Source organism: Bidens hawaiensis, unplaced genomic scaffold (genome assembly GCF_021521415.1).
Source record: "Bidens hawaiensis isolate Kalapana, Puna unplaced genomic scaffold, B.hawaiensis_p1.1 tig00000536_1, whole genome shotgun sequence".
Taxonomy (NCBI): Eukaryota; Viridiplantae; Streptophyta; class Magnoliopsida; order Asterales; family Asteraceae; genus Bidens; species Bidens hawaiensis.
Window position 1 is genome coordinate 5,868,263 of NW_027491034.1, and position 24,219 is coordinate 5,892,481.

General features: G+C 37.2%; 1 protein-coding gene across 1 annotated transcript; it reads right to left on the minus strand.

The window, feature by feature from the left end:
* Nucleotides 1-448: 448 nt before the first annotated feature.
* Nucleotides 449-1,122, minus strand: LOC143635711 (uncharacterized). The gene is made up of 3 exons (XM_077103472.1): nt 927-1,122; nt 798-880; nt 449-745 (listed from the first exon to the last, which is right to left on the minus strand). The coding sequence occupies exons 1-3, from the start codon at nt 1,120-1,122 to the stop codon at nt 449-451; spliced, it is 576 nt and encodes a 191-aa protein (XP_076959587.1).
* Between the last annotated feature and the right edge of the window lie 23,097 nt (nt 1,123-24,219).

Here is a 24,219-nt window from a genome sequence, read left to right on the forward strand (position 1 = left end):
CTTTAATCTCTATGTCAAACTCGGAAAGGAGAAGAATCCACCGTATGATATGGTACGCAACACGGAATGATCGGTGAACACGGTGGTCTTCAAAAGCACGAGATAGAAACATAACTTATCAAATGCAAAAACAACGGCTAGGAGTACCTTCTCGGTAGTGGTGTAGTTCTCTTAAGCGTCATTCAGTGTCTTACTAGCATTATAAATTGGGTGAAAATGTTTGTCTCGCCTTTGCCCTAAAACCGTTCCAACTGCGTAGTCGCTAGTGTCGCACAAGAGCTCAAAGGTAAGATCCAAACGGATTAGACAAATATGGGAACACTTACGATTTTATCTTTCAAATACTTGAACAATTTTAGACAGTCTTCATAAAAAAACAAACCGAACGTCTTTCTCAAGGAGTTGGATCATGCGGCGGGTAATCTTGGAAAAATCTTTTATGAACCGCCTATAAAAAACCTGCATGACCAAGGAAACTTCGAATAGCTTTAACACTCGTTGGTGGTGGAAGTCTACTAATGGTATCAATATTCACCAGATCCACCTCTATACCCTCTGTTGATATCTTATGATCCAAAACAATCCCTTCTGTCACCATAAAATGACAATTCTTCCAATTCAACATCAACTTCGTCTCAACACAACTCTTCAGCATTCTCTTAATATTAGCCAAACAATGACCAAAAGAATTACCACAAACCGAAAAATCGTCCATAAAAACCTCCATAGCCATTTCTATCATATCCTGAAATATGGCCACCATACAAAGTTAGAAGGTGGTCAGAGCGTTACATTACCCAAACTGCATGTGGCGGTACGCATAAGTGCCATAAGGACATGTCAAAGTTGTCTTCCCTTGATCCTCCGGTGCGATGGGAATCTGAAAGTAACACGAATATCATCAAGAAAAGAATAAAACTGCTGACCTTCTAGACGCTCCAATATCTTATCATAAACGGTAGAGGAAAATGGTCTTTCCGGGTGGCTCACCCAAAGAGAATCTGAAATCGGATATATCATCCCAGCATTCATCAGCTTCAAAACCTCTTTCTTTACAACTTCTAACGTGTTCGGATTATGATGCCCTTGGGGTTGCACCACCGGTTTATATTCATATTCCATCAATATCCGGTGAGTACAATAGGCTAGGCTAATGCCCTGAATATCTGAAAGTCTCCATGAAATTACCCCTTTATGCAATTTCAAAACTTCCTACAACTTTGACTTCTCCTCTTCCGTCAATTTAGAAGACACAATAAATGGCATACTAGAACCCTCTCCAGGATAAGCATACTCTAAATGTGAAGGAATGACTTTTATCTCTAACGAAGTGGGTGTCTCTACGGGAAGTGCATCATTCTCACAACTAACTTCACTTACCTCTATGACCTTGGGTAAACCTAAAATCTCTTCCAACTCAGCTTCTTTCAACTCTTCAACAACTATGCCTCCAACAAGATCGGCTCTACATATATAAGCAAAACATGTGCCCATACTTGCAATAATCGAGTTATGAAAATAAACAAAATGACATGGACAACTAAAATCGCCCTGATCACCCGGATGCCTCATGGATCTTGCAACGCCATATGTGACGTTCTCGTATCCAACACGAAGTTTAATTTTTATGCCATACTATAACGCCCCATTCCCGGTAACCTTACTTTAGCGTCGGATTTACACATAAACACAGTTCTACATATCAGAGTTAATTAAAACTTTCACGGAATATAAAACTTCAATGTTTGAACTTGGTGGTCAATCCTAACACACACAGATCACATATTTGATATGTATATAAATAACTAACCTAAGTATCTAGTTCATTGTTACTCTTGATTATATGTTATATATGTATATGTTAGTTGTATGTATGTGAACGATAATATTAATATGAAGATGAAGATTGAGAGAGAATTGGATAGCAATTCGTTAATGTAATCTCAAAACTTAAATTAATAGTGGACTGAAGCCACTATATATAGAAGATGGATCTAGTTCGTTAACATTCCATAACGAACTAGAGTCCACTTCGTTACATACATTTAAAGGAAAAAGAACTTAACGAATCACCCCCTGATTCGTTAAACATCCTTAACGAATCAGGAGGTATAATAGCTTCGATCTAGTTCACTAAACATCCTTAGCGAACTAGACATTACTTTACCGAACTACAAAGATAACTTAGTTGTTTATTACATAGATCAAACGACAAATACGTTAACGATAAATACAAAGACTCGAGACGCAAAACCGTCCACAAACAGAAACCCCCTCGTCTTGAGCTCTTTGTCTTTACTTTACTTGAAGCGCTTGGACCGCCAATCTCTGCAACTATGAATCCCGTTCTCATAACATACACGCACAACGCATTGGAACTGCATAGCCAGATCATAGTCTTCATTGCGCTCGATCAATATCTTATTCTTGTGTAGCACATCATTGTCGGTCTCAGTTAAGTTAACAAGCCACATCGGATCGATGATTTGATTAGCTCGGTCTTTAACCCTTTACCCAGGACAATGACGGCCTCGCCAGTTCGATTGTCGTAGTACCAGCGGTTGAAGGATAAATACATATGTTGGTTCATCGCCTTCACCGGCACACGCTTCATCGTCTTCGGCGGCTTTACCTTAAGGACCCGCTTTTTCCATCCTATTTTTGGATCGATCTCATTAATACGCTTGCGGATGGGAATTTGTGGTTTAAAATACTTAAACCCGTTGTTCACCTCAATTAACAAGTGTTGGTGAAAACGTTTTGCATGGTAGTCCTCGCCACGATTAATAAATGGACGATACGCCAGAGTGCGTACATCCCATTTCCGTTATGAGAGAAGATCAGACATTCGTTCATAGTACTGAACGCCCTTCTCCCATTTAACAATACATACTTTCAGTTTAGAATCATAAAGCCAAGAAATAATATCACGTTGCACTTTTGACACGGCTTTGAATGTAGTCTTCTGATTGGCTTTGGCACGTGCAACAGCTTCTTCTTTCTGTTCTTGATCCACATACCGAAATGCCTCGATGATCTTACTAGCTTTCTTATGTCTGAACCATCTAAGAATGTCATAATCAGTTGGGTTTTCAAGTGAATCAAATTTTGTATCAACGACATTCTTTCCTTTGGACATCTTCTCAAGATGATCTTCTGCTTCTTTGACGGTTTCTTCATTAAATACAGGAGCACCCTTATCAACATTGAAATGTTGAAACAGATCAGGATATTCCTCAGCAGTCACATCCTCTACCTCAACCTCCTTATTCTCATAAATAAATCCCATACTCATCTCAACATTTGGATCATTTATGAGCTCATCATCATTAATTACCTCAATATCATGCTCAACTTCTAACACAGGCAATTCTTCTTCATTCACACCAAGCAATATAGCAATCTGCTCTCGTGTTAGCGATTTCTCAACAAACTGCCCCACTGCTATCTCATCGGCGTTAACCATGCTTCTAATCACCCCCTCACCATCAATAAAAATAACCGTATCGGCCTCGATCATCTCAATAGGTTTGACGGCCGAATGATCATGATAAATAATGATCTGCTTGCCTGAATCATCAACAGAACTCGTACCTGCACCAGAGGTTGGGTCTTGAATTTGTTTAGACTCACCACCTGCACCAGAGGCTGGGTCTTGAGTTTGCTTTTTCAGCGCGTCACCTTTGCACGTAAGTTGCAAAATAAGCTCATCTTGTTCTTTAATTTTCACCCCTTGAGACTGAACAATCTCACGAAGGGCCTTTGTTTCTTTTTGGCAAAAGGATACATAAGTTAACAACCTCTTTTGATTTTCCATCATGCGTTCTTGATTCAAACGATCAGCAGACATTTGATTTTCATATAAATGTAGAAGACTCACCACCATACCCATCTGCTGATCTTGAGACAAAATAGTAAAAGAAGGAGGAACAGGCTGAACAAGACCCATAGGACGACTGAGCCTCATAAATGACATATCTAGTGGAGGCATCATAATTAGTGTAGGAGAAGCCACTGATGTAGCAGTCGTAGGCCTTGGTATAGGAGATAAAACTGATTGAGAATCATACCAACCCTTGGGTCTGAAGTGAGTGTACTCGTCAATGTAAGCTCCGGAGTGCTTGTAGTAAGCGGCACCGTCGGGCATTGAGGAGTGGCCGACCTTGGAGGTTGAACTCCAAACGAGATGCCAGCCCCAGCCGAAACTCGACGCTTAGAAGAGCCTTCTGTCACCAACACCTTCCCTTTTCGTTTGTGATGAGCGACAATAGCACCAGCTAAAGCAGCAACAACGTCAGTAGGTTGTAAAGCAGGAACATCACCTATAACATTACCATCACCACCATTTCCACCATTATTACCATCATCACCATCATCAGCTCCATCGTTCCCACCTGGTCCCTCCTCACGCTCAGAATCCGAATCGTCATGGATCCAGCGATCATTGTCAGGACATTCATATTCTGGATTCACCAAATGACCAATCAAGCGTTTGGTCTTAGGTGTCTCCTTACGATAAATCTTCATTCTTCGAATAGTATCTGCCGACATGTGATCTAATTCCAACACGTCATCTACCAATGTTTGATCGATGACAAAATTTGGCCAAGTCTTGAATAATCAACTGGAGGAAACGTGGATACATTAAGAACTTCTTATTTTGTACTGATTGAAGACATTGTTTTTTAAGATGATAAAAGATCATCTCTGAGAAGTTAAACGAATTGTTAAGAACAAGTGCCACGAAAGCCGACTGCAACATGATACGACATTCATCAAATCCTCCTTTACGTCCTCCCATACAATGGATCCACACATGCAATAGATACTTGTAAGTTGGACAAAGGCCATTCTTGTTGTACATAGAATCACCAAGATCACGACCGTAGAATACATGACAAAATAAACCTTTGATCAATACCTTGTCAAATTCACAAGGATGATCAACAGTATATTCAAAATGAAGCACACATCGTATTACATCAGTATCAACGGTGATCGGCATTTGGTTGATTGTGGCTTCAATATGGTTCTACAGTTCAATGTATCTTGCTGAACTCCAGAATTGACGAACAATACAGATACAAACGTCAGGATTAGCAGTGATTGCATAGTGAATACGTGAACGACGAAGAAACTCCAATAACCCTCCAAAAATGTTTTCGTCTGCAAAATTTATACCAACAAAGGCACAAACGTTATGCCGAGTATCATTTGGAAGTACAGGCAGATTCTGCTGTTACTATTGTTTTTGGTCAGAAACTGGTGGATCTTGTTCCATGTTCTCAGCCATAAGTCTTATAATCACAATGGTACACTCAAAACACTAAAAATCGAAGATCAAATATTCTGGAAAAATCGGCCAGAGTAACAGTGCTTAGGAGGAAGAAGAAGAATAGTGAAACGAACCGCCTTTCACAGTCCCCTATATAATATGCCCCAGCACGTTTTCCAATGTAACGAATCAGATGATTCGTTTGAATTTTGACCTAACGAATCACTGGATTCGTTAAGTTCATTAAATACGTGTCTTAACGAAGTAGATTTAATTCATGGCTAGTTCGTTAAATATGCATAACGAATTGGGTGTTTTCCGTTACAGAGTGCGGAAGCGAATTAAGGTAACGAACTAGGATGTAGTTCGTTAGACTAACCTAATTCGTTATTCATAATTAACGAATTAAAATAAATAAAATAAATGAATTAAAATAAAATTAATAAATAGATAATTTAATAAGAATACCCCGATAATCAAATACCTTAAACCGTTTCACGTTTTGAAACCGATAACTTAAAGAAACATAAATATAATAATCATAAATATTAACATAATAGGAGCTGCTCCCGTTACATCGATTAAGATAAATAATTAAATATATAAATAATATGTAAAAATAATAACAAAATCTTTTTGATATTTTGAAATTTTCGACATAAAACTAAATATTTACCAGAAAATTATCCGAAAAATTTAAAACAAGAAAAATATTTTTATGTTTTTGTATGTTTAATCAAAAGCAGGACATATTTGTTTTTTTTTTAATTTTTGTTGAGTTTGAGCAGAGAATCATATTGACAAATTTCCCTTCCATCACAGCTTTATATTTCAGCGATATTGCGACTGGTGTTAAGTCGGTCATTGGTATTGTTGTCCACTTAAATCTATTAACAAAATTTCAAGCATTTTTGTGATATGATTAATGGTTCAATTAAAGCACAGAATATCAGAAACTATCAGCCTCTAATCGCGGTTCAAGCTTAATTTAATTTTTGCCATATCACCCCAACTTGACTTAAACCATTATATTGTTGATCAAAATTTGATTTTTATAGAAGTTTATGAGCAATGCATTGATTTTCTTTTACTATGTGTGAATATGCACGAGTCCATCTGTCGGCTTACATAAATTGTATCCCCGAGGTCCGTTTCTTAATGATATTAAGACGCGCGCAAGGGAGGAACAATGTATGACTAACAGCGGATTTTGATCAAGTCAGTAATTTAGATTTGTACGAAGTACAACAGTGGTCAAGTTTAATGACTTTGGGTTTGCTCTAAAAGCGAATAAAATATTCATGCATATGAATACCCAGATGATTAAACCGCATAAAGACTCACAATGTCCAGAACCTCAAAGCTTGTTATATGCTTTATTTTATTTTTGGGTGATCAAACAAGTATAAGGCTTGAGTATGACAGGTTATTACATTTCTATCATCCTCATCGAGACTTTTGCTAGAGACTAACACCTCTTTGAATTTGGCATTTCTTTATGTTTATATCACATACTTTACTCTACTTGTTTGTTTTAAGACCTACAAATGCACCAATGCAATTAAGCACACAGTCTTTTAAGATTATTTCTTGCTGGATTTGGGGTCAAGATAGTCAATGTACTATCATTTTCTCTTTTTGCTTCAAAAACCCAAAATTTTGAGGAGCATAAAACAAAATAAAGATAAATTTAATCACCCCAGTTAACTTAAGTCTATAAATAAATGGTTGTTCTATCAATTCAACAAGTTAATAATAGGACCAAGACATGCAAGCATGCTTCACAAATTTAGATAACCGACATGATTTTCAGCGAGAAAATAATCTAAAACGCATAACAAACGCCCCAGCTACTTTCCATTATCAGGTGAATGGCTAACCCGAGCATTTACAAGTAAATGTCAGGACCAAGCATATACAAGTACATGTCCTTCAAATTTGGATAATTGACATATTTTTTAGCGAACATATACAAAAAATCTTTTTGGTTTTTCTCTATACATACTTTAAAAACACAATCTTTTTCACTTTTCTTATAAACAAAATAAACTTCACAATCTTTTTGGATTTTTGGATTTTTCTGTACAAACAGAAAACACAATCTTTTTGACTTTTCATATTTTAAAATGTTTTTGGATTTTCAAAATATTTTAAGAGAAACAGTAAAGAAAAGAAATCATAATATTTTTGATTTTTCAAAATTTTCTAATGTTTTTGGATTTTAAAATTTTAATGTTTTTGGGTTTTCTCTATACAAACTAAAAACACAATATTTTTATATTATCTAATTTTTCACCTCTTAAAACCTAAAACCAAAATAAATTTTAAAATAACATTAACAGAAAAGAAAGATAATCATCCTTGTTTCAGGAAATCAGCGAGGGTCTTCAATCCATTTAAACCAAGCAAAAATTGAAAACGCGTTTTATCAAAGGCTTTGTTAATAGATCGGCTTTCTGAAAGTCAGTATGTACTTTCTCAAGATCAATTAATTTCTTCTCAAAGCAATCCCGTATAAATTGATATCGAATTTCGATATGTTTTGTTTTAGAATGTTGTACGGGATTCTTTGTGATAGAAATTGCAGCGAATTATCAATCAAAATAGGAGTAGTAAGAAACATCAAACCGTAGTCGCGAAGATGTTGTTGTATCCACAGAACCTGGGAACAGCAACTCGAGGCTGCAACATACTCAGCTTCGACGGTTGAAGTGGAGACCGTTGTCTGCTTCTTACACTGCTAGGAAACAAGCCGGTTTCCTAAAAATTGACATCCTGCCATCGTTGATTTGAAGTTGATATTGCAACCTCCATAGTCCGATTCTGAGAAGGCAGTAAGCTCAAAGTTATCGTCCTTGGGGTACCAAAACCCGATGTCTGGATTTCCCCTCAAATACTGAAGTATTCGCTTAACCACAGCTAGGTGAGTCACTCGTGGACTTGCTTGAAACCTAGCACAAAGACAAACAACAAACATAATGTCGGGGCGAGAAGCCGTTAGATACATTAAAGAACCGATCATGGCACGATAGAGGGTAGGATCAATGGTATCCTCCAATTCATCCGGTGATAAATTGTGACCCACGGGGAGAGGAGTTGAAGGGATTTTTCCGGCCGATATCTTGAATCAGCTCAAGACATCGTTCACATACATGGTCTGATGAATAAAGATTCCTTTTGCAAACTGGTGAACTTGCAACCCTAAAAAGAAATTCATCTCTCCCATCGAGCTCGTCTCGAACTTCGTTTGCATGGAATTCTCGAACTCCTTACATAACGTGTCGTTTGTAGACCCAAAGATAATGTCGTCGACCTAAATCTGAACTAGGAGAAGATCATCACCAACAGTCTTATGAAATAAACTTCAGTCAACAGTCCCTCGTTTGAAGCCATTATCAGTCAGATGGTCGGCGAACGTGCCATACCAAGCTCCCGGGGCTTGATGTAAACCATACAGGGCCTTGTTTAATCGGTTAACTCGGTCCGGATAATCAGGATCTTCAAAACCAGGAGGTTGTAGGACAAACACTTCCTCGTGTAGTTCACCATTGAGAAAAGAACTTTTAACATCCATTTGATAGACCTTGATATTCTTATAAGCAGCATATGCCAGAAAGATTCGAATCGCCTCTAATCTTGCAACTGGAGCATATACTTCTGTGTAATCAACACCCTCTTGCTGATGAAAACCTTGCGCCAATAATCGTGCCTGTTTCTAACGATCACCCCACGATCGTCTTTCTTACACTTAAATACCCACTTAGTGAGAATAGCTTTCTTGACTCTAGCAGGTTTGTCGATTAAATCCCAAACACCCAAACGTGCAAATTGCTGCAATTCTTCTTGCATAGCTTCTACCCAAGAAGGATCTTCAAGTGCCTTACGAGCTGTTGCCGGTTCTACTTGAGATAGAAAGCAAGTGAATTTTGCAAGATGTACAATCCCCGATGAATGTAAATCAGTATATGCACACAATACGTTATTCTCACTTAACGGAGCAACTTAATGACGTGTTTGTACGCCCACATCAAGTTCTCCAATGATGTTTTCCTGTGGATGATATCATGAATCCGAAGAGTGGTATTCTCAGGAAAAACAACATTATAAAATAAGTTAGTGTAATGTTCACTAAGTTGAGGAGATGAAACATTATCACTGTCAAGTTCAATAACAGTATCATCAGCTTGATTGTCATCAGAAGAAGTAGATACTTTATCAACCTGATTATCATCACATGGATCTTCAGTTGGAGCAAGAGTTTGAGCTTCAACATCATTAGAACTTGAAAATCTTGGAATGGCCAAATGATCTTCAATGTATGCTCGAACCAGATCTTCGTCTATGTTTTCAATCGATGGAGTAAATGAATTAAATAAGCCATCATAGTCAAACATCCAATCGGGACCTTTCCCTTAAGGAGGAGTGGTGTACTTTTGACAGTCCACATGATACCATTCCTCAACACAACCAGAAGTAAAATTAAATACTCGTTTCTTTGGAGACGCATATCCCAAGAAATACCCTTCGATAGCTTTTTCTTCAAATTTAGCCGTATCCTTCTTCAACATTGTACAAGGACACCCAAAAGGTCCAGGTACCTTAATTTAGGCTTTCGATTGTTTAAAAGCTCGTCCTCTTGAGTCTTTTAACAATTAAAACCTGATTAAGCGTATAGCAAGCTGTATTCACCGCCTCATTTCAGAATTGGATGAGAAGCATAGAATCAGCAAGCATTGTTCTTGCAGCTTCAACCAAGGTTCTATTCTTCCTTTCAGCAACATCGTTTTGTTGTGGTACATAGGGTGCATTGTATTCTCGATGAATTCCTTTTTGAATGCAAAAGAAATCCAATACAGTGTTTTTGAATTCAGTACCATTATCACTTCGAATTCTCCTCACCTTGTGTTTGTATAGTGATTCGATCTTAGTGATAAGGTTTTGTTCCAAAACGGGTGTTTGATCTTTCGAACTCATAAATAACACCCGTGAGTATCTTGAATAATAATCAGTGACAACAAGACAATACCAATCCCCATAGATACTCGCACGATTCACCGGACCAAACAAATCCATATGAAGTTGTTCAAGAGGAGTATCAATGGAATTCAATAATTTAAAAGGATGAGACTTTTTCTTCTGCTTGCCCTTCTTGCATGCAATGCATTAATCAGATAACTTAAAGTTCTTCAACGAGAAACCCTCAACTAAGTCATTAGCCATTAAATAATTCATCTTTCGAACATGAATGTGACCCATTCTACGATGCCATAGAATAGAGTCCTTCTCGGTTGCTTTGGAGACAAAACATGTTTCGATAGACGTTGATACTTTAGAACTCATATTTAAGACATAAATATCATTTGATCGTGATGATCGCATGACAACCATATCCTCAGGTATCACATATCCCGGTTTCAAAATAAGACACTTTTTATCAGTAAATACCGTGGTGTATTTTTCATCGCAGATTTACGACACACTCAATAAATTATGTTCCATCTTGTCACAGTAATTGACCTTTTCGAAAGTAATGTGACCATTTGAAACTTCACCTTCTTGTGTGATCATGCCCCCAGAATATCCAGCAAACGCTACATAACCCCCCTTGAATATTTCTCACATTGGTTAATAGGTTGAGATTTCCAGTGATATGACGAGAACATCCACTATCCATTATCCAGTTTTCACCAGACACAGTCTTGGATGTACCCTACACACAAAGTAAAAGTGATTAGTTCAAAAAGGCAGCCCAGGCCTAAGTCTTGGGCACCTTTTGAGTTTCTCTTTGATCATTAACTTGAACAGATTTCAATTGTTGTTCAGCGACTTGAGAATATGTTGCTAGCTTCCTAGACTTTCGTCTTAGATAAGCAGCTTGAACAATGTTTGAATTTGTGTTCCTACATATAGGCTCAGTTGGAACGAATTTTGGTTTCACTTGACAACGTGTTTCATTTAAATGAATTACCTTACGAGGATTCACGTGTGAAAACATGATATGTATATCATCCTCACACGACACAGGTCGCTTCAAGATCTCTGTTATCATAGGAACCGGTTTTGAATGGTCCTTTATAAAAGGATGGATATTTTGAGATTTCTAATGACCATAGTTTCTCACCACATGACCTTGTTGACCACACAAAAAGCAACTTCGCATGTCAACATAACCATGTTGAGGTTTGGCAGAAACATTTGCAACCGAAGGTTGATAACTTACATTTTCAGTGAAACGTTTGGCCAAATCATCAGAAGTGACAGACTTCTTTTTCATATAAAAGTCAAGGTTAGAACAATTGGAAAAACTTTTCAATGTATCTGTTCCAGTTGATTTGACAAACTGAACCTTTTTAGCATGTTTTAGCAATTTTTTTTCTTTAATTATCGGGTCTGATGAGTTTGATGTTTTGGCACAAACATATTGACGTTCCAAATCTTTCAACTTGTCAGTTTCATTGTAAAAGACGCTCTCAATTAGTTCAGGTTTAATGATACAAATCGGGATATATTTTTCAGTGAACATCGTGTCCAAACCCTTCAACTTAAAAACTCTAGCAGATGATGGCTTAGAACTAGGAGGATTAATGAAACGAATCAAGTCCTCATCAGAAATTTTCGGTTTTTCTGACTTCTTTGCCTTCACAGGTTTGACTTTCACCTAATTTTCTTTTTTCACATGAGGCTTGTGTGAACCATACACAACTTCCTCAAATTCATGAGGCTCGCAAAGAATATGATTAGAACTAGGGATGTTCGTGTTCTTGTGTATAACCTCGAGTTCAAACACATTCTCAATAATTACTTTGTCAACATTCTCAACAAACACTTTTTTGCTTTCAACATGAGGTTTTTGAGGTGCAAGTTGGGTTTTAACAGTTTCAGATTTAACAGGTTAAGCAATTTCTGAAATCACAGGTTCTTTCACAATTACATCTTCTTCTCTTTTAGCAAAAGGATTAATTTTATAGCCATTGTGAAAAGGTGGTGGAATTTCAACAAAACCTATACCTTTTTTTGAATCTTTTTGCTTTCCAGACACTTCAATTATTTTGTTTAACAGAAAAGAAGAATTTAGAAATTTTCCCAATTTGTTCTTCAAATCAAGAACCTCATTCTCAAGCTCGGTTATCTTTGAACGATGCTTCAAGATTTCTTGAAACTTTTGGTTATTAATTGTCATTTTCACAGATAACTCAGCCTTGAGATCATGGTTATTTGTCGACAATGCTTCAGTCTTTTCTCGAGATCTCATTTGAGATTCAAGAGATTGTCGATAAGTATCCTTTAGTGAAGAAATTTCTCTAACTAAATTATCATTATGATTCTTTAAAGACTCTAATTAGGTTTTTAGTCTCACATTTAACACAAGTTACTTTAACAGATGAAGTAGCAGAGATAGAATGACTAACCTCATTGATCTTAGCCATGCAAGCAAAAATAGTTGGAGACTTGTCACATGAGTCGTCAGAATCAGATTCAGAATCATTGTCAGAGGACAACTCACTTCCACTTGCATCTTGAAAGTCTTTAGTTAACCCAAACATAGCTAAATTAGATTGATTATCATTACACAGCAGTCGTTGTGACCAATCATTTCCATCAGCTAACATTGCTTGTGACCCAGAAGTAAACAGTTTCTTTTCAGCATCATTACCTTGTGGTGTAGAAGAATTTTGATTTTGACCACGAGGACCAGTATACTCCTTTTTCGTCTTGTAAAATGCCCGAAATTCCCGAACTCTTGACAATTGTAACATTTCACTTTTAACTTGTCAAATCCCAATTTCTTGTTCAAGGCAGGAAGATATTTGCCAGTCCTTTGCATGAATCTCTTAACCTTACGAACAATCATAGCCATGTTCCACTTCAAGTCCATGATCTTTAAATCATCCGGATCAATTTGATCATAATCTTCATCAGTTAGATCACTTGTGGCTATCTTACTACTCACCAAATTCTCATATGAAGACAAGAAGGCTGTCAGAAAAGAAAAATTTTGTTCAGCTTCCTTCATGGTTACACTAGGTGGTGAAGCAAATGGATTTGCAGTATATGAATTTCCAGATCCAACAGAGACACCAGGTGATCCAGAATTACCAGCAATGTAAAAACATGCTCTTGGATCATTATAAACGGTTGTTTCATTTTCACTTGCATGTTGTGTGAGAAAAGCAGTGATTGGAGAAATAGTTGAACTTAGAGGCGTACTACCACCATAGAGAGCAGGATCTTGACTTTCCTTGGAGGATTTCTAACACTTAAGATCATATTGTCTTGCTTCAATATTTTGCAAGAATTCAGTTGTAGTCAAGTCTTCATTCGTGAAATAGTTATTCTCTTTTAGAACCATTAAAAACGTAGAATAAGAACTTGGTAGTGCACTCTTGATAGTGTCAATCTTGTCAACCTCAGAATTTTCCAATCTCATTTGGTCCATCTCAGCAATCAAGTGATTAAACCTAGTAGTCATCTCCTCAACTGTTTCTCATTTCAATAAGTTAAAGTTTCAAAATTGAAACTTAAGCATTACCTTCTTACTCTCAGCTGTATTCCCCATACTCCTCATACAAATATGTTGAAATAAGGAAGCAAAGATCTTTATGAGACCCACTTGATGAAAGATGTTTTCGAGTAAAGCCATAGTAAGAGTAGAATAAGCCTTTGTCTCAATCTCCAATGCTTTCTTCTATTCTTGTGAATATTGAGAAATAGCTTTAGGAGTGTAACCAATAGTGTCATCACCAATCATTGGAACAACATATACCTCATCTAGGCAATATGAGCAGTCAGGATGAACAGAACCCAAATGAGCACAAAAACGGGGTTCCCATTTTGCAAAGTCGCTAAATTTCATCAACCTTGGACATTTCAAATGTGAGCCTATTTCAGTATCAAGTTGCAACATTTGTTGCATTAACATGTTCTGTGAAGCAAGTGAATACATACCAGCCATGTTTGTCAAATAATAAATCTCAAACTCTAAGGGTTAAATTGAAAATAAGATTAACGACCTGTGAACAGTTGTAGCGAACTGTGAACAGGACTGATGTCAACGAATCAGAGAACAATAACTTTGACGAATTAGAAATAGTTTATAACGAACTGGTTCACAAATTAAGTCAAATAACTAATCAAGTTGTCAACGAATCAGGTGATTCTCTATAACGAATCACGAAATGTAGCCTTAGCGAATTAAGTAACGAATTGGCTACAGTTGATAACGAATCAGGTTGCTACAACGGTTGTAACAACCTTCTGACAACAAATGCCACCTGGCAAAAGTTGTTAAAACAGTTAACGAGGTGAGACACGTGTCACACAGATCAGTGGACACGAATCAGAACTTGTAACGAATTGATTAAGGAATCAATCAATACCCATAACGAATGAGCATAATATATTAACGAATTAAGCTGAATGATTAACAAAGCAGACTTAAATGTCAATGAATCAAACTTAAAGGTTAATGAATTGATATGAATCTTCAAATCTTCAAACCTTCAAACGTATTTTTCCAGATTTCTGGAAATCTCAAGAACACAAACCCAGAAAACAAATCCATAATACTTAACCAATACTCAACCAAATCGCACACTTAACCTACCAAATTACTCGTAACCACATCACGAATACACTACAATTCATCTCCTAATCAATAAATATTCAATTCATATCCGATTTGACCAAAACCAAACCTTTGTTTTCGGCTAACCAGATCTAATCCAATAAACACTCCAATTCACACCAACATTCAATTCCAGTACAGAACAACTTCCCAATACCTTACCGTACTCAAATCTAATCCAAACCATCCATAATTCATCCAATTAAACCTCAATTTGATCCAAAATCAAACTGAACCAAAACTTAACACCAAAACTATCAATTATGAATCTAATAACCTCAATTAACAATCAAATCAAGCGTAAACGAGAGCACCGAAAGCTCTGATACCACTTGTTTGAACAAAGTGGTCAATCCTAACATACACAGATCAAAGATCTGATATGTATATAAATAATTAACCTAAGTATCTAGTTCATTGTTACTCTTGATTATATGTTATATATGTATATATTAGTTGTATGTATGTGAACGATTATATTAATATGAATATGAAGATTGAGAGATAATTGGACAGCAATTCGTTAATGTAATCTAAACTTAAATTAACAGTGGACTGAAGCCACTATATATAGAAGATGGATTTAGTTCGTTAACATTCCATAATGAACTAGAGTCCACTTCGTTACATACATTTGAAGGAAAAATAACTTAACGAATCACCCCCTGATTCGTTAAACATTCTTAACGAATCAGGAGGGATAATAGCTTCGATCTAGTTCACTAAACATCCTTAGCGAACTAGACAGTACTTTAACGAACTACAAAGATAACTTAGTTGTTTATTACATAGATCAAACGACACGTACGTTAACGATAAATACAAAGACTCAAGACACAAAACCGTGCACTAACATTCAACCATATATATTACATAACATTCAAATCTTGTCTTAAATAAACATCCTTTATCTTTTTAAAATAAAACATAAATCTTTAAAACATCATAACATTTTTCCTTGAGATGCCAGTGTCTTGAATACCATGCCCTGTGTCCACGTCAAGCGAACTACCTCAACCTACTCACCTGCATGCATACTAAAATTCAGCTACGCTGAGTGAGTTCTAGTTAATCAGGCAACATACAATACACTCATACATTACATACTTTCGTTCATACTTTATACTTTCTTTATTTCATAATCATACCTTACATTTTAAAAAGCATTACGCCATACTTTCCTCGAGTATTATAAGGGCCCGGTTCACTCTTGCCTTGAGTATTGTTAGGGCCATGTTCCCTCTTGCCTCGAGTATTATTAGGGCCCGGTTCCCTCTTGCCTCGAATATTATTAGGGTTCGGTTCCCTTTCTTCCATACACCTTAACTTACCTTTCTTTGTCTTTATAATTATTACAATCATACATACTTTCAATATTTTCATTGGCATACGTACATTATACATACATACATACTTTCTTTTACATACTCATTCCATACTTACTACACATTACCTTCCTTGACAATACGTGAAATATCCGAAGATCGTTCACGTACCGTCAAGCATGCAGGTATAACACAAATATAACTATCACGTCTATCATTATGACTTGCACTTACCACTTAAGGTAAGTGTATTATCATTCACATTGAGTATGCACACAGCCCCGAAAACATAACAAGGAAATGAGGCTAGAAACTCACCTGAATCCTGTGACGTTCGTCGTTAACGGTTATTCATTACTTTAACGAGTTCGGCTAACTGTGTATCGTTAATTAACTAACCATAAACTTATTATTTAAGTTTTAGCATAAATGGTTAAGTCTGGTCTATTCTAATGGCTTTGTATTCATAGGATCTTCCTCATTTGAACACTTCATGTATTTGAATACCCATGTATTCGAATGGGCTTATGTTAGAATACAACTTTGAATTCGAATACCCATGTATTCGAATGGGTCTAGGTTATAATACAACTTTGTATTAGAATACCCATGTATTAGAATGGGTCTAGGTTAGAATACAACTTTGTATTCGAATACCCATGTATTCGAATGGATCTAGGTTAGAATACAACTTTGTATTCGAATACCCATGTATTCGAATGTGTCTAGGTTAATATACAATTTGGTATTCGAATACCCATGTATTCGAATGGACAACACTTGTATAATCTTTCTTTCTTTCTGTACTCGAATTGGCTTGTACATGAAATCTTGTATTCGAATGACCTATGTTCGAATAGATTTGTATATGCAAATCTTGTATTCAAATGACATAATATCCATGAGGCATTGTATTCTAAGGCAAAGTATTCGGATAGGATTGATTTAGAATGCATCATATGTTCGAATGGGTATTTATTTGAATATATATGTATTCAAGTAACTTTGTATTCAAATACCCCACTGTTAGGTATTAACCCCCTTTACTTTCATTTTCTCTCCATCTACCAACATCCATTCACGTAGTTTAGTTTTACTTAACCTCCTAACGGTTTTCCTTTCCATACTAGACCAAGATCTAGCTTTATTAGTAATAAATTCAAACCTTTATCGATTCCAACACCGTTTTAGGCTAGATCTAGGATTTTACGTGAACCGTATATACTAACAAGTTTGTTAAGTCCAATTTTAAGATTAAGTTTGTATTTTATTGTATAACTACACCCGATTTGCCTTTGAACTAAGTTTTTGGGCAAACCGTTAATAAAAAACATAATCTTTATGTATAAAGAACATGCCTTTTTATGTTTCTAGGCTATGGTTAGCTTCGATGTGCAACAATAAGCTCGTATCTTGCTTGTATAGTAAAGATCTATCAAGATCCAAGCTTGGTTCTTGGTCTTGAACCTTGGCCGATTATTAAAGAGGGTTTTTGTGTGTTTTAGATTGTGTAGGGAGGCTAGGAGATATAATGAGGGTTTTTAGGGTTTTAGGGAGGTTTAAGGAGTATTTATACTCCCTTAAGGCCATGGACCTAAGGCCCATAACCATCCCTTATTCCATCTTTCATTAACCAAGTCCATACTCTTTTATAATATTTAACTTAGTTAAATATTAACACACCGTTAAACAAAAAAAAATTTCCTTATTTGTTATTATCAAAGGTAGGATGTTACAAGTCTTCCCTCCTTAAAGAGGTTTCGTCCCCGAAACCTAACTATTACTTAAACAAAGTTGGGTAAAATTTGCGCATCTCTTCCTCCACTTCCCAAGTGGCATCTGATCCCTTACAATGTTTCCATAATACTTTTACCAACAGAATAACTTTTTGACGAAGTTGCTTCTCCTTGCAGTCAACCACCTCTATAGGTTGCTCGATGTATTTTAACAGTTCATCAACCTCTATGTCTACCAATGGCACATGAGACGTGTCATCATCTAGACATTTCCTTATGTGAGAAACATGGAAAGTGGAATGAATTCCTTCCAACTCTTCAAGTAATTCTAGCTTGTAAGCCACCTCACCCACACGATCTGTAATCTTAAACGGTCTGATGTTCCTCGGACTCAACTTTCCTCTCTTTCTAAAACGGATAATTCCCTTCCAAGGCGAGACCTTGAGCATCACATTGTCTCCAACATTAAACTCGATTGGTCGTCGCCGCTTATCACTTATCAGCATATGACTTCTATCTGTCTTGAGCAGCTTTCATTATTTCCTTGATGTGATCAAACTTGGAAGAGGTTTCTTGCACAATTTCTATACTTCCAATCTCTTTCTGACCAATCTCTCCCCAACATACAGGAGTTCTACATCGTCTTCCATATAGCATCTCAAACGGTGGCATACCAATACTAGAATGTTAGTTGTTGTTATAAGAGAACTCCGTCAGATCCAGATGGTCATCCCAACATCCTCCAAAATCTAACACACAAGCACGTAGCATATCCTCAAGGGTTTAGATAGTCCTTTCAGACTGCCTGTCGATTTAAGGATGATACGCCGTACTGATGTTCAATCTTGTTCCCATTGCTTCATGGAACTTCTTTCAAAATATTGAAGTGAAACGGGTATCTCTATCAGACACGATCGACAATGGCACTCCATGCTTAGTCACAAGTTCTTTTATGAACAAATCTGCTAACGTTTCTGACGAGATGGATTCCTGTATAGGCAGAAAGTGAGCACTTTTCATCAAACGGTCCACAATCACCCAAATGGTATCATGATATTTAGCTGTACGAGGTAACTTAGTTATGAAATCCATGGTGATGTGTTCCCATTTCCATTCTGGTATCTCCAACAGCTGCATTTTCCCATAAGGCTTCTGATGCTCTGCTATGACTTGTAAGCAAGTTAAATACTTACTGACGTATTCTACCACATCATTCTTCATCCCCGGCCACCTATAGTTTCTCTTCAAATCCTTATACATCTTAGTGGATCCCGGATGAATCGAGTATCTCGACTTGTGAGCTTCATCTAAGATTCGACTTCTGAGATTCCCATGGCGTGGAATCCACATACGGTCAAACCTAATCTTAACACCATGAGTGTTTGCCATTAGCTCATCTTGTTGTTCGACAATTCTTTCTTTCTTCATTAGTCCTTCATCTGCAAGCACCTCAGACTTCACCTTGATGATTCCTTCCAAGAGATCTGAGTTAACAATCAACTTATACGACTTCACTGTTGCAATAACTTCTTCATTCTTACGGCTTAGTGTGTCGACGACCACGTTGGCTTTACCAGGATGGTATTTGATATCACAGTCATAGTCCTTTATCAACTCTAACCATCTTCTCTGCCTCATGTTCAGCTCTTTCTGTTCAAAGAAATATTTTAAGCTCTTATTATCTATGTAGATAATACACTTAGTACCATACAGATAATGTCTCCATATCTATAGAGAATGCACTACTGCTGCTAGCTCTAAGTCATGTGTCGGATAAGTACTTTCATGAACTTTCAACCGTCTGGACACATAAGCTATCACATTCCCTCGTTGCATTAACACGCAACCTAACCCACGATGCGAGGCATCAGTACAAACAACCAAATCCTTATCACCATCGGGTAGAGCATGGAATGGAGCTTGTGTGAGTCTTTTCTTCATTCCTCAAAAGCTTCTTCTTGAAATTTACCCCAACTAAATACTACAGTCTTTCGGGTCATTCTGGTCAACGGTGCGGCTATCTTAGGGAAGCCTTCAATGAATCTCCTGTAATAGCCAGCCAACCCTAAGAAACTACATATATTAGTCGGGTTTTGCGGAGTCTTCCAGTTTGTTATCACCTCAATCTTAGTTGGGTCCACGGTAATCCTTTCGGGATTGATCACGTGACCAAGAAACTGCACTTCTCGCAACCAAAATGCACATTTTGAAAAATTGGCATACAGCTTTTCTTTTTTCAAGATCTCCAACACTTCTCTTAGATGCTCTGCATGGTCAGACTCGCTCTTTTAATAAATCAATATATTGTCAATGAAGACGATGACGGACTTATCTAACATCGGCCGACATACCCTATTCATGATACCCATAAATGTTGCAGGAGCATTCGTTAGGCCGAAAGACATCACGAGGAACTCGTAGTGCCCATACAGTGTTCGAAATGTTGTCTTAGGGATGTCTGCTTCCTTCACTTTCAGCTGATGATAGCCTGATCTAAGGTCTATTCGTGAGAACCAACTCGAACCTTGTAGTTGATCAAACAAATCATCAATTCATGGAAATGGATACCTATTTTTCACCATAAGCTGATCTAAGGCCTTTCCACACTTGTAGCAAACATTTGATCCAACTCTCCATTCCCCCGGCATGGATTTTCCCGCACTTGTGACATGTATCAGAACCAATCCCCCACCTACACTCACCATCGTGCATATTACCACAAACCTTGCATGACTTTTTCTCCCACCCTTTTTGTCTCTTATCCCTAGAGTTCCATAACTGAGTACCGGATCGTTTAGCATGATTGACTCACTTCTTATCTTTCTTTTCTTCCACCATCACAAAATCCTCCACAACCAAGTCATCATAAACCATCTTTGTTAGTTCCACAACATAGTCAAATGTAGCCGGTTTATTAGCCCTGACTAATGTGCGGACATTCTGTGGTAGCCCTCTTATGTAGTACTTCAGTATCACCATATCAGGAACCAACCTAGACATGCGGTTGAAATCGGTAGTGTACTCACGGTGTGTCATCTTACCCGCCTTCAAGTTAAGAAATTTCATCTCAACCCTTTCTACCTCAGCATCAGCACAAAAATGCTTCATGACCATCTCCTTCAAGTCATCCCACCTAAAAGCTTTGATCTCTTCTTGATTCTTCCTCTGCTCTGCAGACTCCCACTTGTACATGGCCTCGTCACAGAACGACTGGGTAGCATAACCCACATCTTGATCAGGGCGGCACTCACTAATTCGGATAACCTTGTCCATGGTGGTTATCCATTGAAGAGCAGTTATCGCGTCCCCCAAACCGGTCAGCTTCGGTGGGTCGCATCCTTTGAACGACTTGTAGTTACATCCATGGTGGCCTCTCTTTCTCTCATCAACTTTTACCGATCGAAATTCACTTGAATCACCTTCCCCATCATCTGCTTTCTTACCTTCATCACCTACCCTCTCAGCGGTCCTTACATGGCTTGCAGCAGACCCTTCAGGTTGCAAGTTCTTCACTGCGGCTGCTACAGCTTGAACAATAGGGCCAAGTTGATATCCTTCATTGTTGCTAGGATTTCGTCTAGCTACACTTCCTTCTTCTCTTGTGTTAGTGGTTGATTCTACATAAGGTTCTCGGACAATGTGTGGCCTTCCATGACGTCCAGTTCGACCTCCTTGTCCCGCAACTTTCCTAGCTCCAAGCATCAGTATTCTATAAGGAAACACAAAGGTCATCACTCAAGGAACTATTTAGTACAAGGATAGTAAGGCTAACAGGTAATCACAGTGGCCAGCTGTGATTTGCTGGTCACGTTACTCTCCGTGTCCTATACACTTCCCTTTGTGAGTCCACTTGTGCTATTTCCAGTTCTAACAGTTAAACAATCAAACAGTTCATGTAATACCCCTATCCCTTGCATTTAAGCTAACTTCCTCACACGTTCTTACATTACATGTGAAATTAATCACGTAGTTTATCTTTACTTAGCTTGCTTAAGCGACACATGGCTTTCTTGAATTGGCATCTTCTTTCTTTTCTTACTTATGTCCCATTCTCTGTTCGAGTCTAAGCATGTAGGATGCTTGTTTTTCTCGAACTTATTCTCTAATACAAACTTGTAAGGCCCTGTTCCCGGTAACCTTACTTTAGCGTCGGCTTTACTCATGAACACAGTTCTACAAATCAGAGTTAATTAAAACTTTCGTGGAATATAAAACTTCAACCATATATATTACATAACATTCAAATCTTGTCTTAAATAAACATCCTTTGTCTTTTTAAAATAAAACATAAATCTTTAAAACATCATAACATTTTTCCTTGAGATGCCAGTGTCTTCAATACCATGCCATGTGTCCACGTCAAGCGAACTGCCTCAACCTACTCACATGCGGCATACTAAAAGTCAGCTATGCTGAGTGAGTTCTAGTTAATCAGCAACATACAATACATTCATACATTACATACTTTTGTTCATACTTTATACTTTCTTTCTTTCATAATCATACCTTACTTTTTAAAGAGCATTACGCCCTACTTTCCTTGAGTATTATTAGGGCCCGGTTCTCTCTTGCCTCGAGTATGTAACTTACCGAAATTTCTAAGAATAATATTTAATATATTATTTATTTATGGTGGAAAAGTTTACTTGAGTTAGTAGAGAAATAATAAAATAATAAAGATGGAAGGATAAGTAGGCTAATTAGATGGAATTAATTATGTGCCAAAAAAACACACACTTCTCCAATTCACACATCTCTACACCATAAAAGACACACACTTCTCCAATTCCCGTTTTTGAGAAAACCTCCCACAAAGACACAAAGATTCCTGGATATCTAACCGTCGGATCGGTCTCAAATTTTAACTGAGTGTTCATGGTATATAAATAAAAGATTTACATTGATTAGATCTTCGATCAGAGGTCAGTAAGTCCAGTTTTTATCAGCAAAACCGTAGCAGCTCAAAAGTGCAGATTCTGGCGGCTGTTCAACTGTTCCAGCGATTGTAGCGGCGGTTTCCGATTAAGAAGAACTGATGGGTTAGTAGATCTGGGTGAGACGGTTCCATGGCCGCTTGAATCACTCAAATCGGAGTTCATTTGATATGGTTTTGGGATTCTCGAGTGATTTTAGACAAAAACCTCAAAGGTACGTTTTTGTTAAAAAAGCTTACTTTTCGTGCATGGATTATCAAGAAACTTGGTAGGATGATAGATCGGGTCGTGATTATTGATAAAGTAATGAACTTGATAGTAAACGGTTATTTGGTTCGTTTTGGGTAAAACGAGTAGTGTTCGGTTTGTGAAAAGAACGGGTCAACGAAGTCGGTTTTGCATGAAACTTAGTCAGATAGTAAATCGGACCTTATTGTGTGAGAAAAATGTAAACTTGATGATTAAAGTGGATTTAATGAACTCGTTAGTAAACACGGTTCACTTAGAAACCCTAGATCTAGCTAAAATGGGCTTGGAATCGATAAAGGTTGGAACTTTATTACTAAAAAAGCTAGATCTTGGTCTAGTATGGAAGGGAAAATTTTTAGGAGGTTGAGTAACACCGAACTATGTGAATTGATGTTAAAGTATAAAGAGAAAATGAGAATAAAGGAAAGGATGACCCAACAGTGGCCATACGCGAATGAGGTGGACATTCAAATAGAAGTATTCTATTCGAATGGATGGAATGTATACGAATGAAAGAAAGGAAGAAAAGAAAGAAAGGAACACAATGTGTTCGAATACAAGGTATTCAAATACAATATATTCGAATACAAAAGTATTCGAATACCTTGTATTCGAATACATTGGTTTTGAGGGTAAACTTGTATCCCAACAAGGATCATTCGAATACATCGATGTTAAAAGTAAATTGTATTCTAGATTAAGCCATTCGAATACATAGGATATCGAATACAAAGTGTATTCTAAATACATGCTATTTTAATACAATCCTCTTGTGTAGAAAGTGTCCTACTCGAATACAATGAAGTAAGGATGGACCATTAGAATACAATTGACTACTCGAATACAATTATAATCAAATGCAGGTGTATTAGAATACAAATGTATTCGAATACAAATGTATTCGAATATAATGATATTCACATACAATGGCATTCAAGTACAATAGTATTCGAATACAATGCTTTACAATGCCAAATCAAACACAAAGCCTTACAAGGCCATTAGAATAGACCTGACTTTGCCATTTCTGGTGAAACATGAATAATGTGTTTAGGCCAAGTATTGATACACGTAA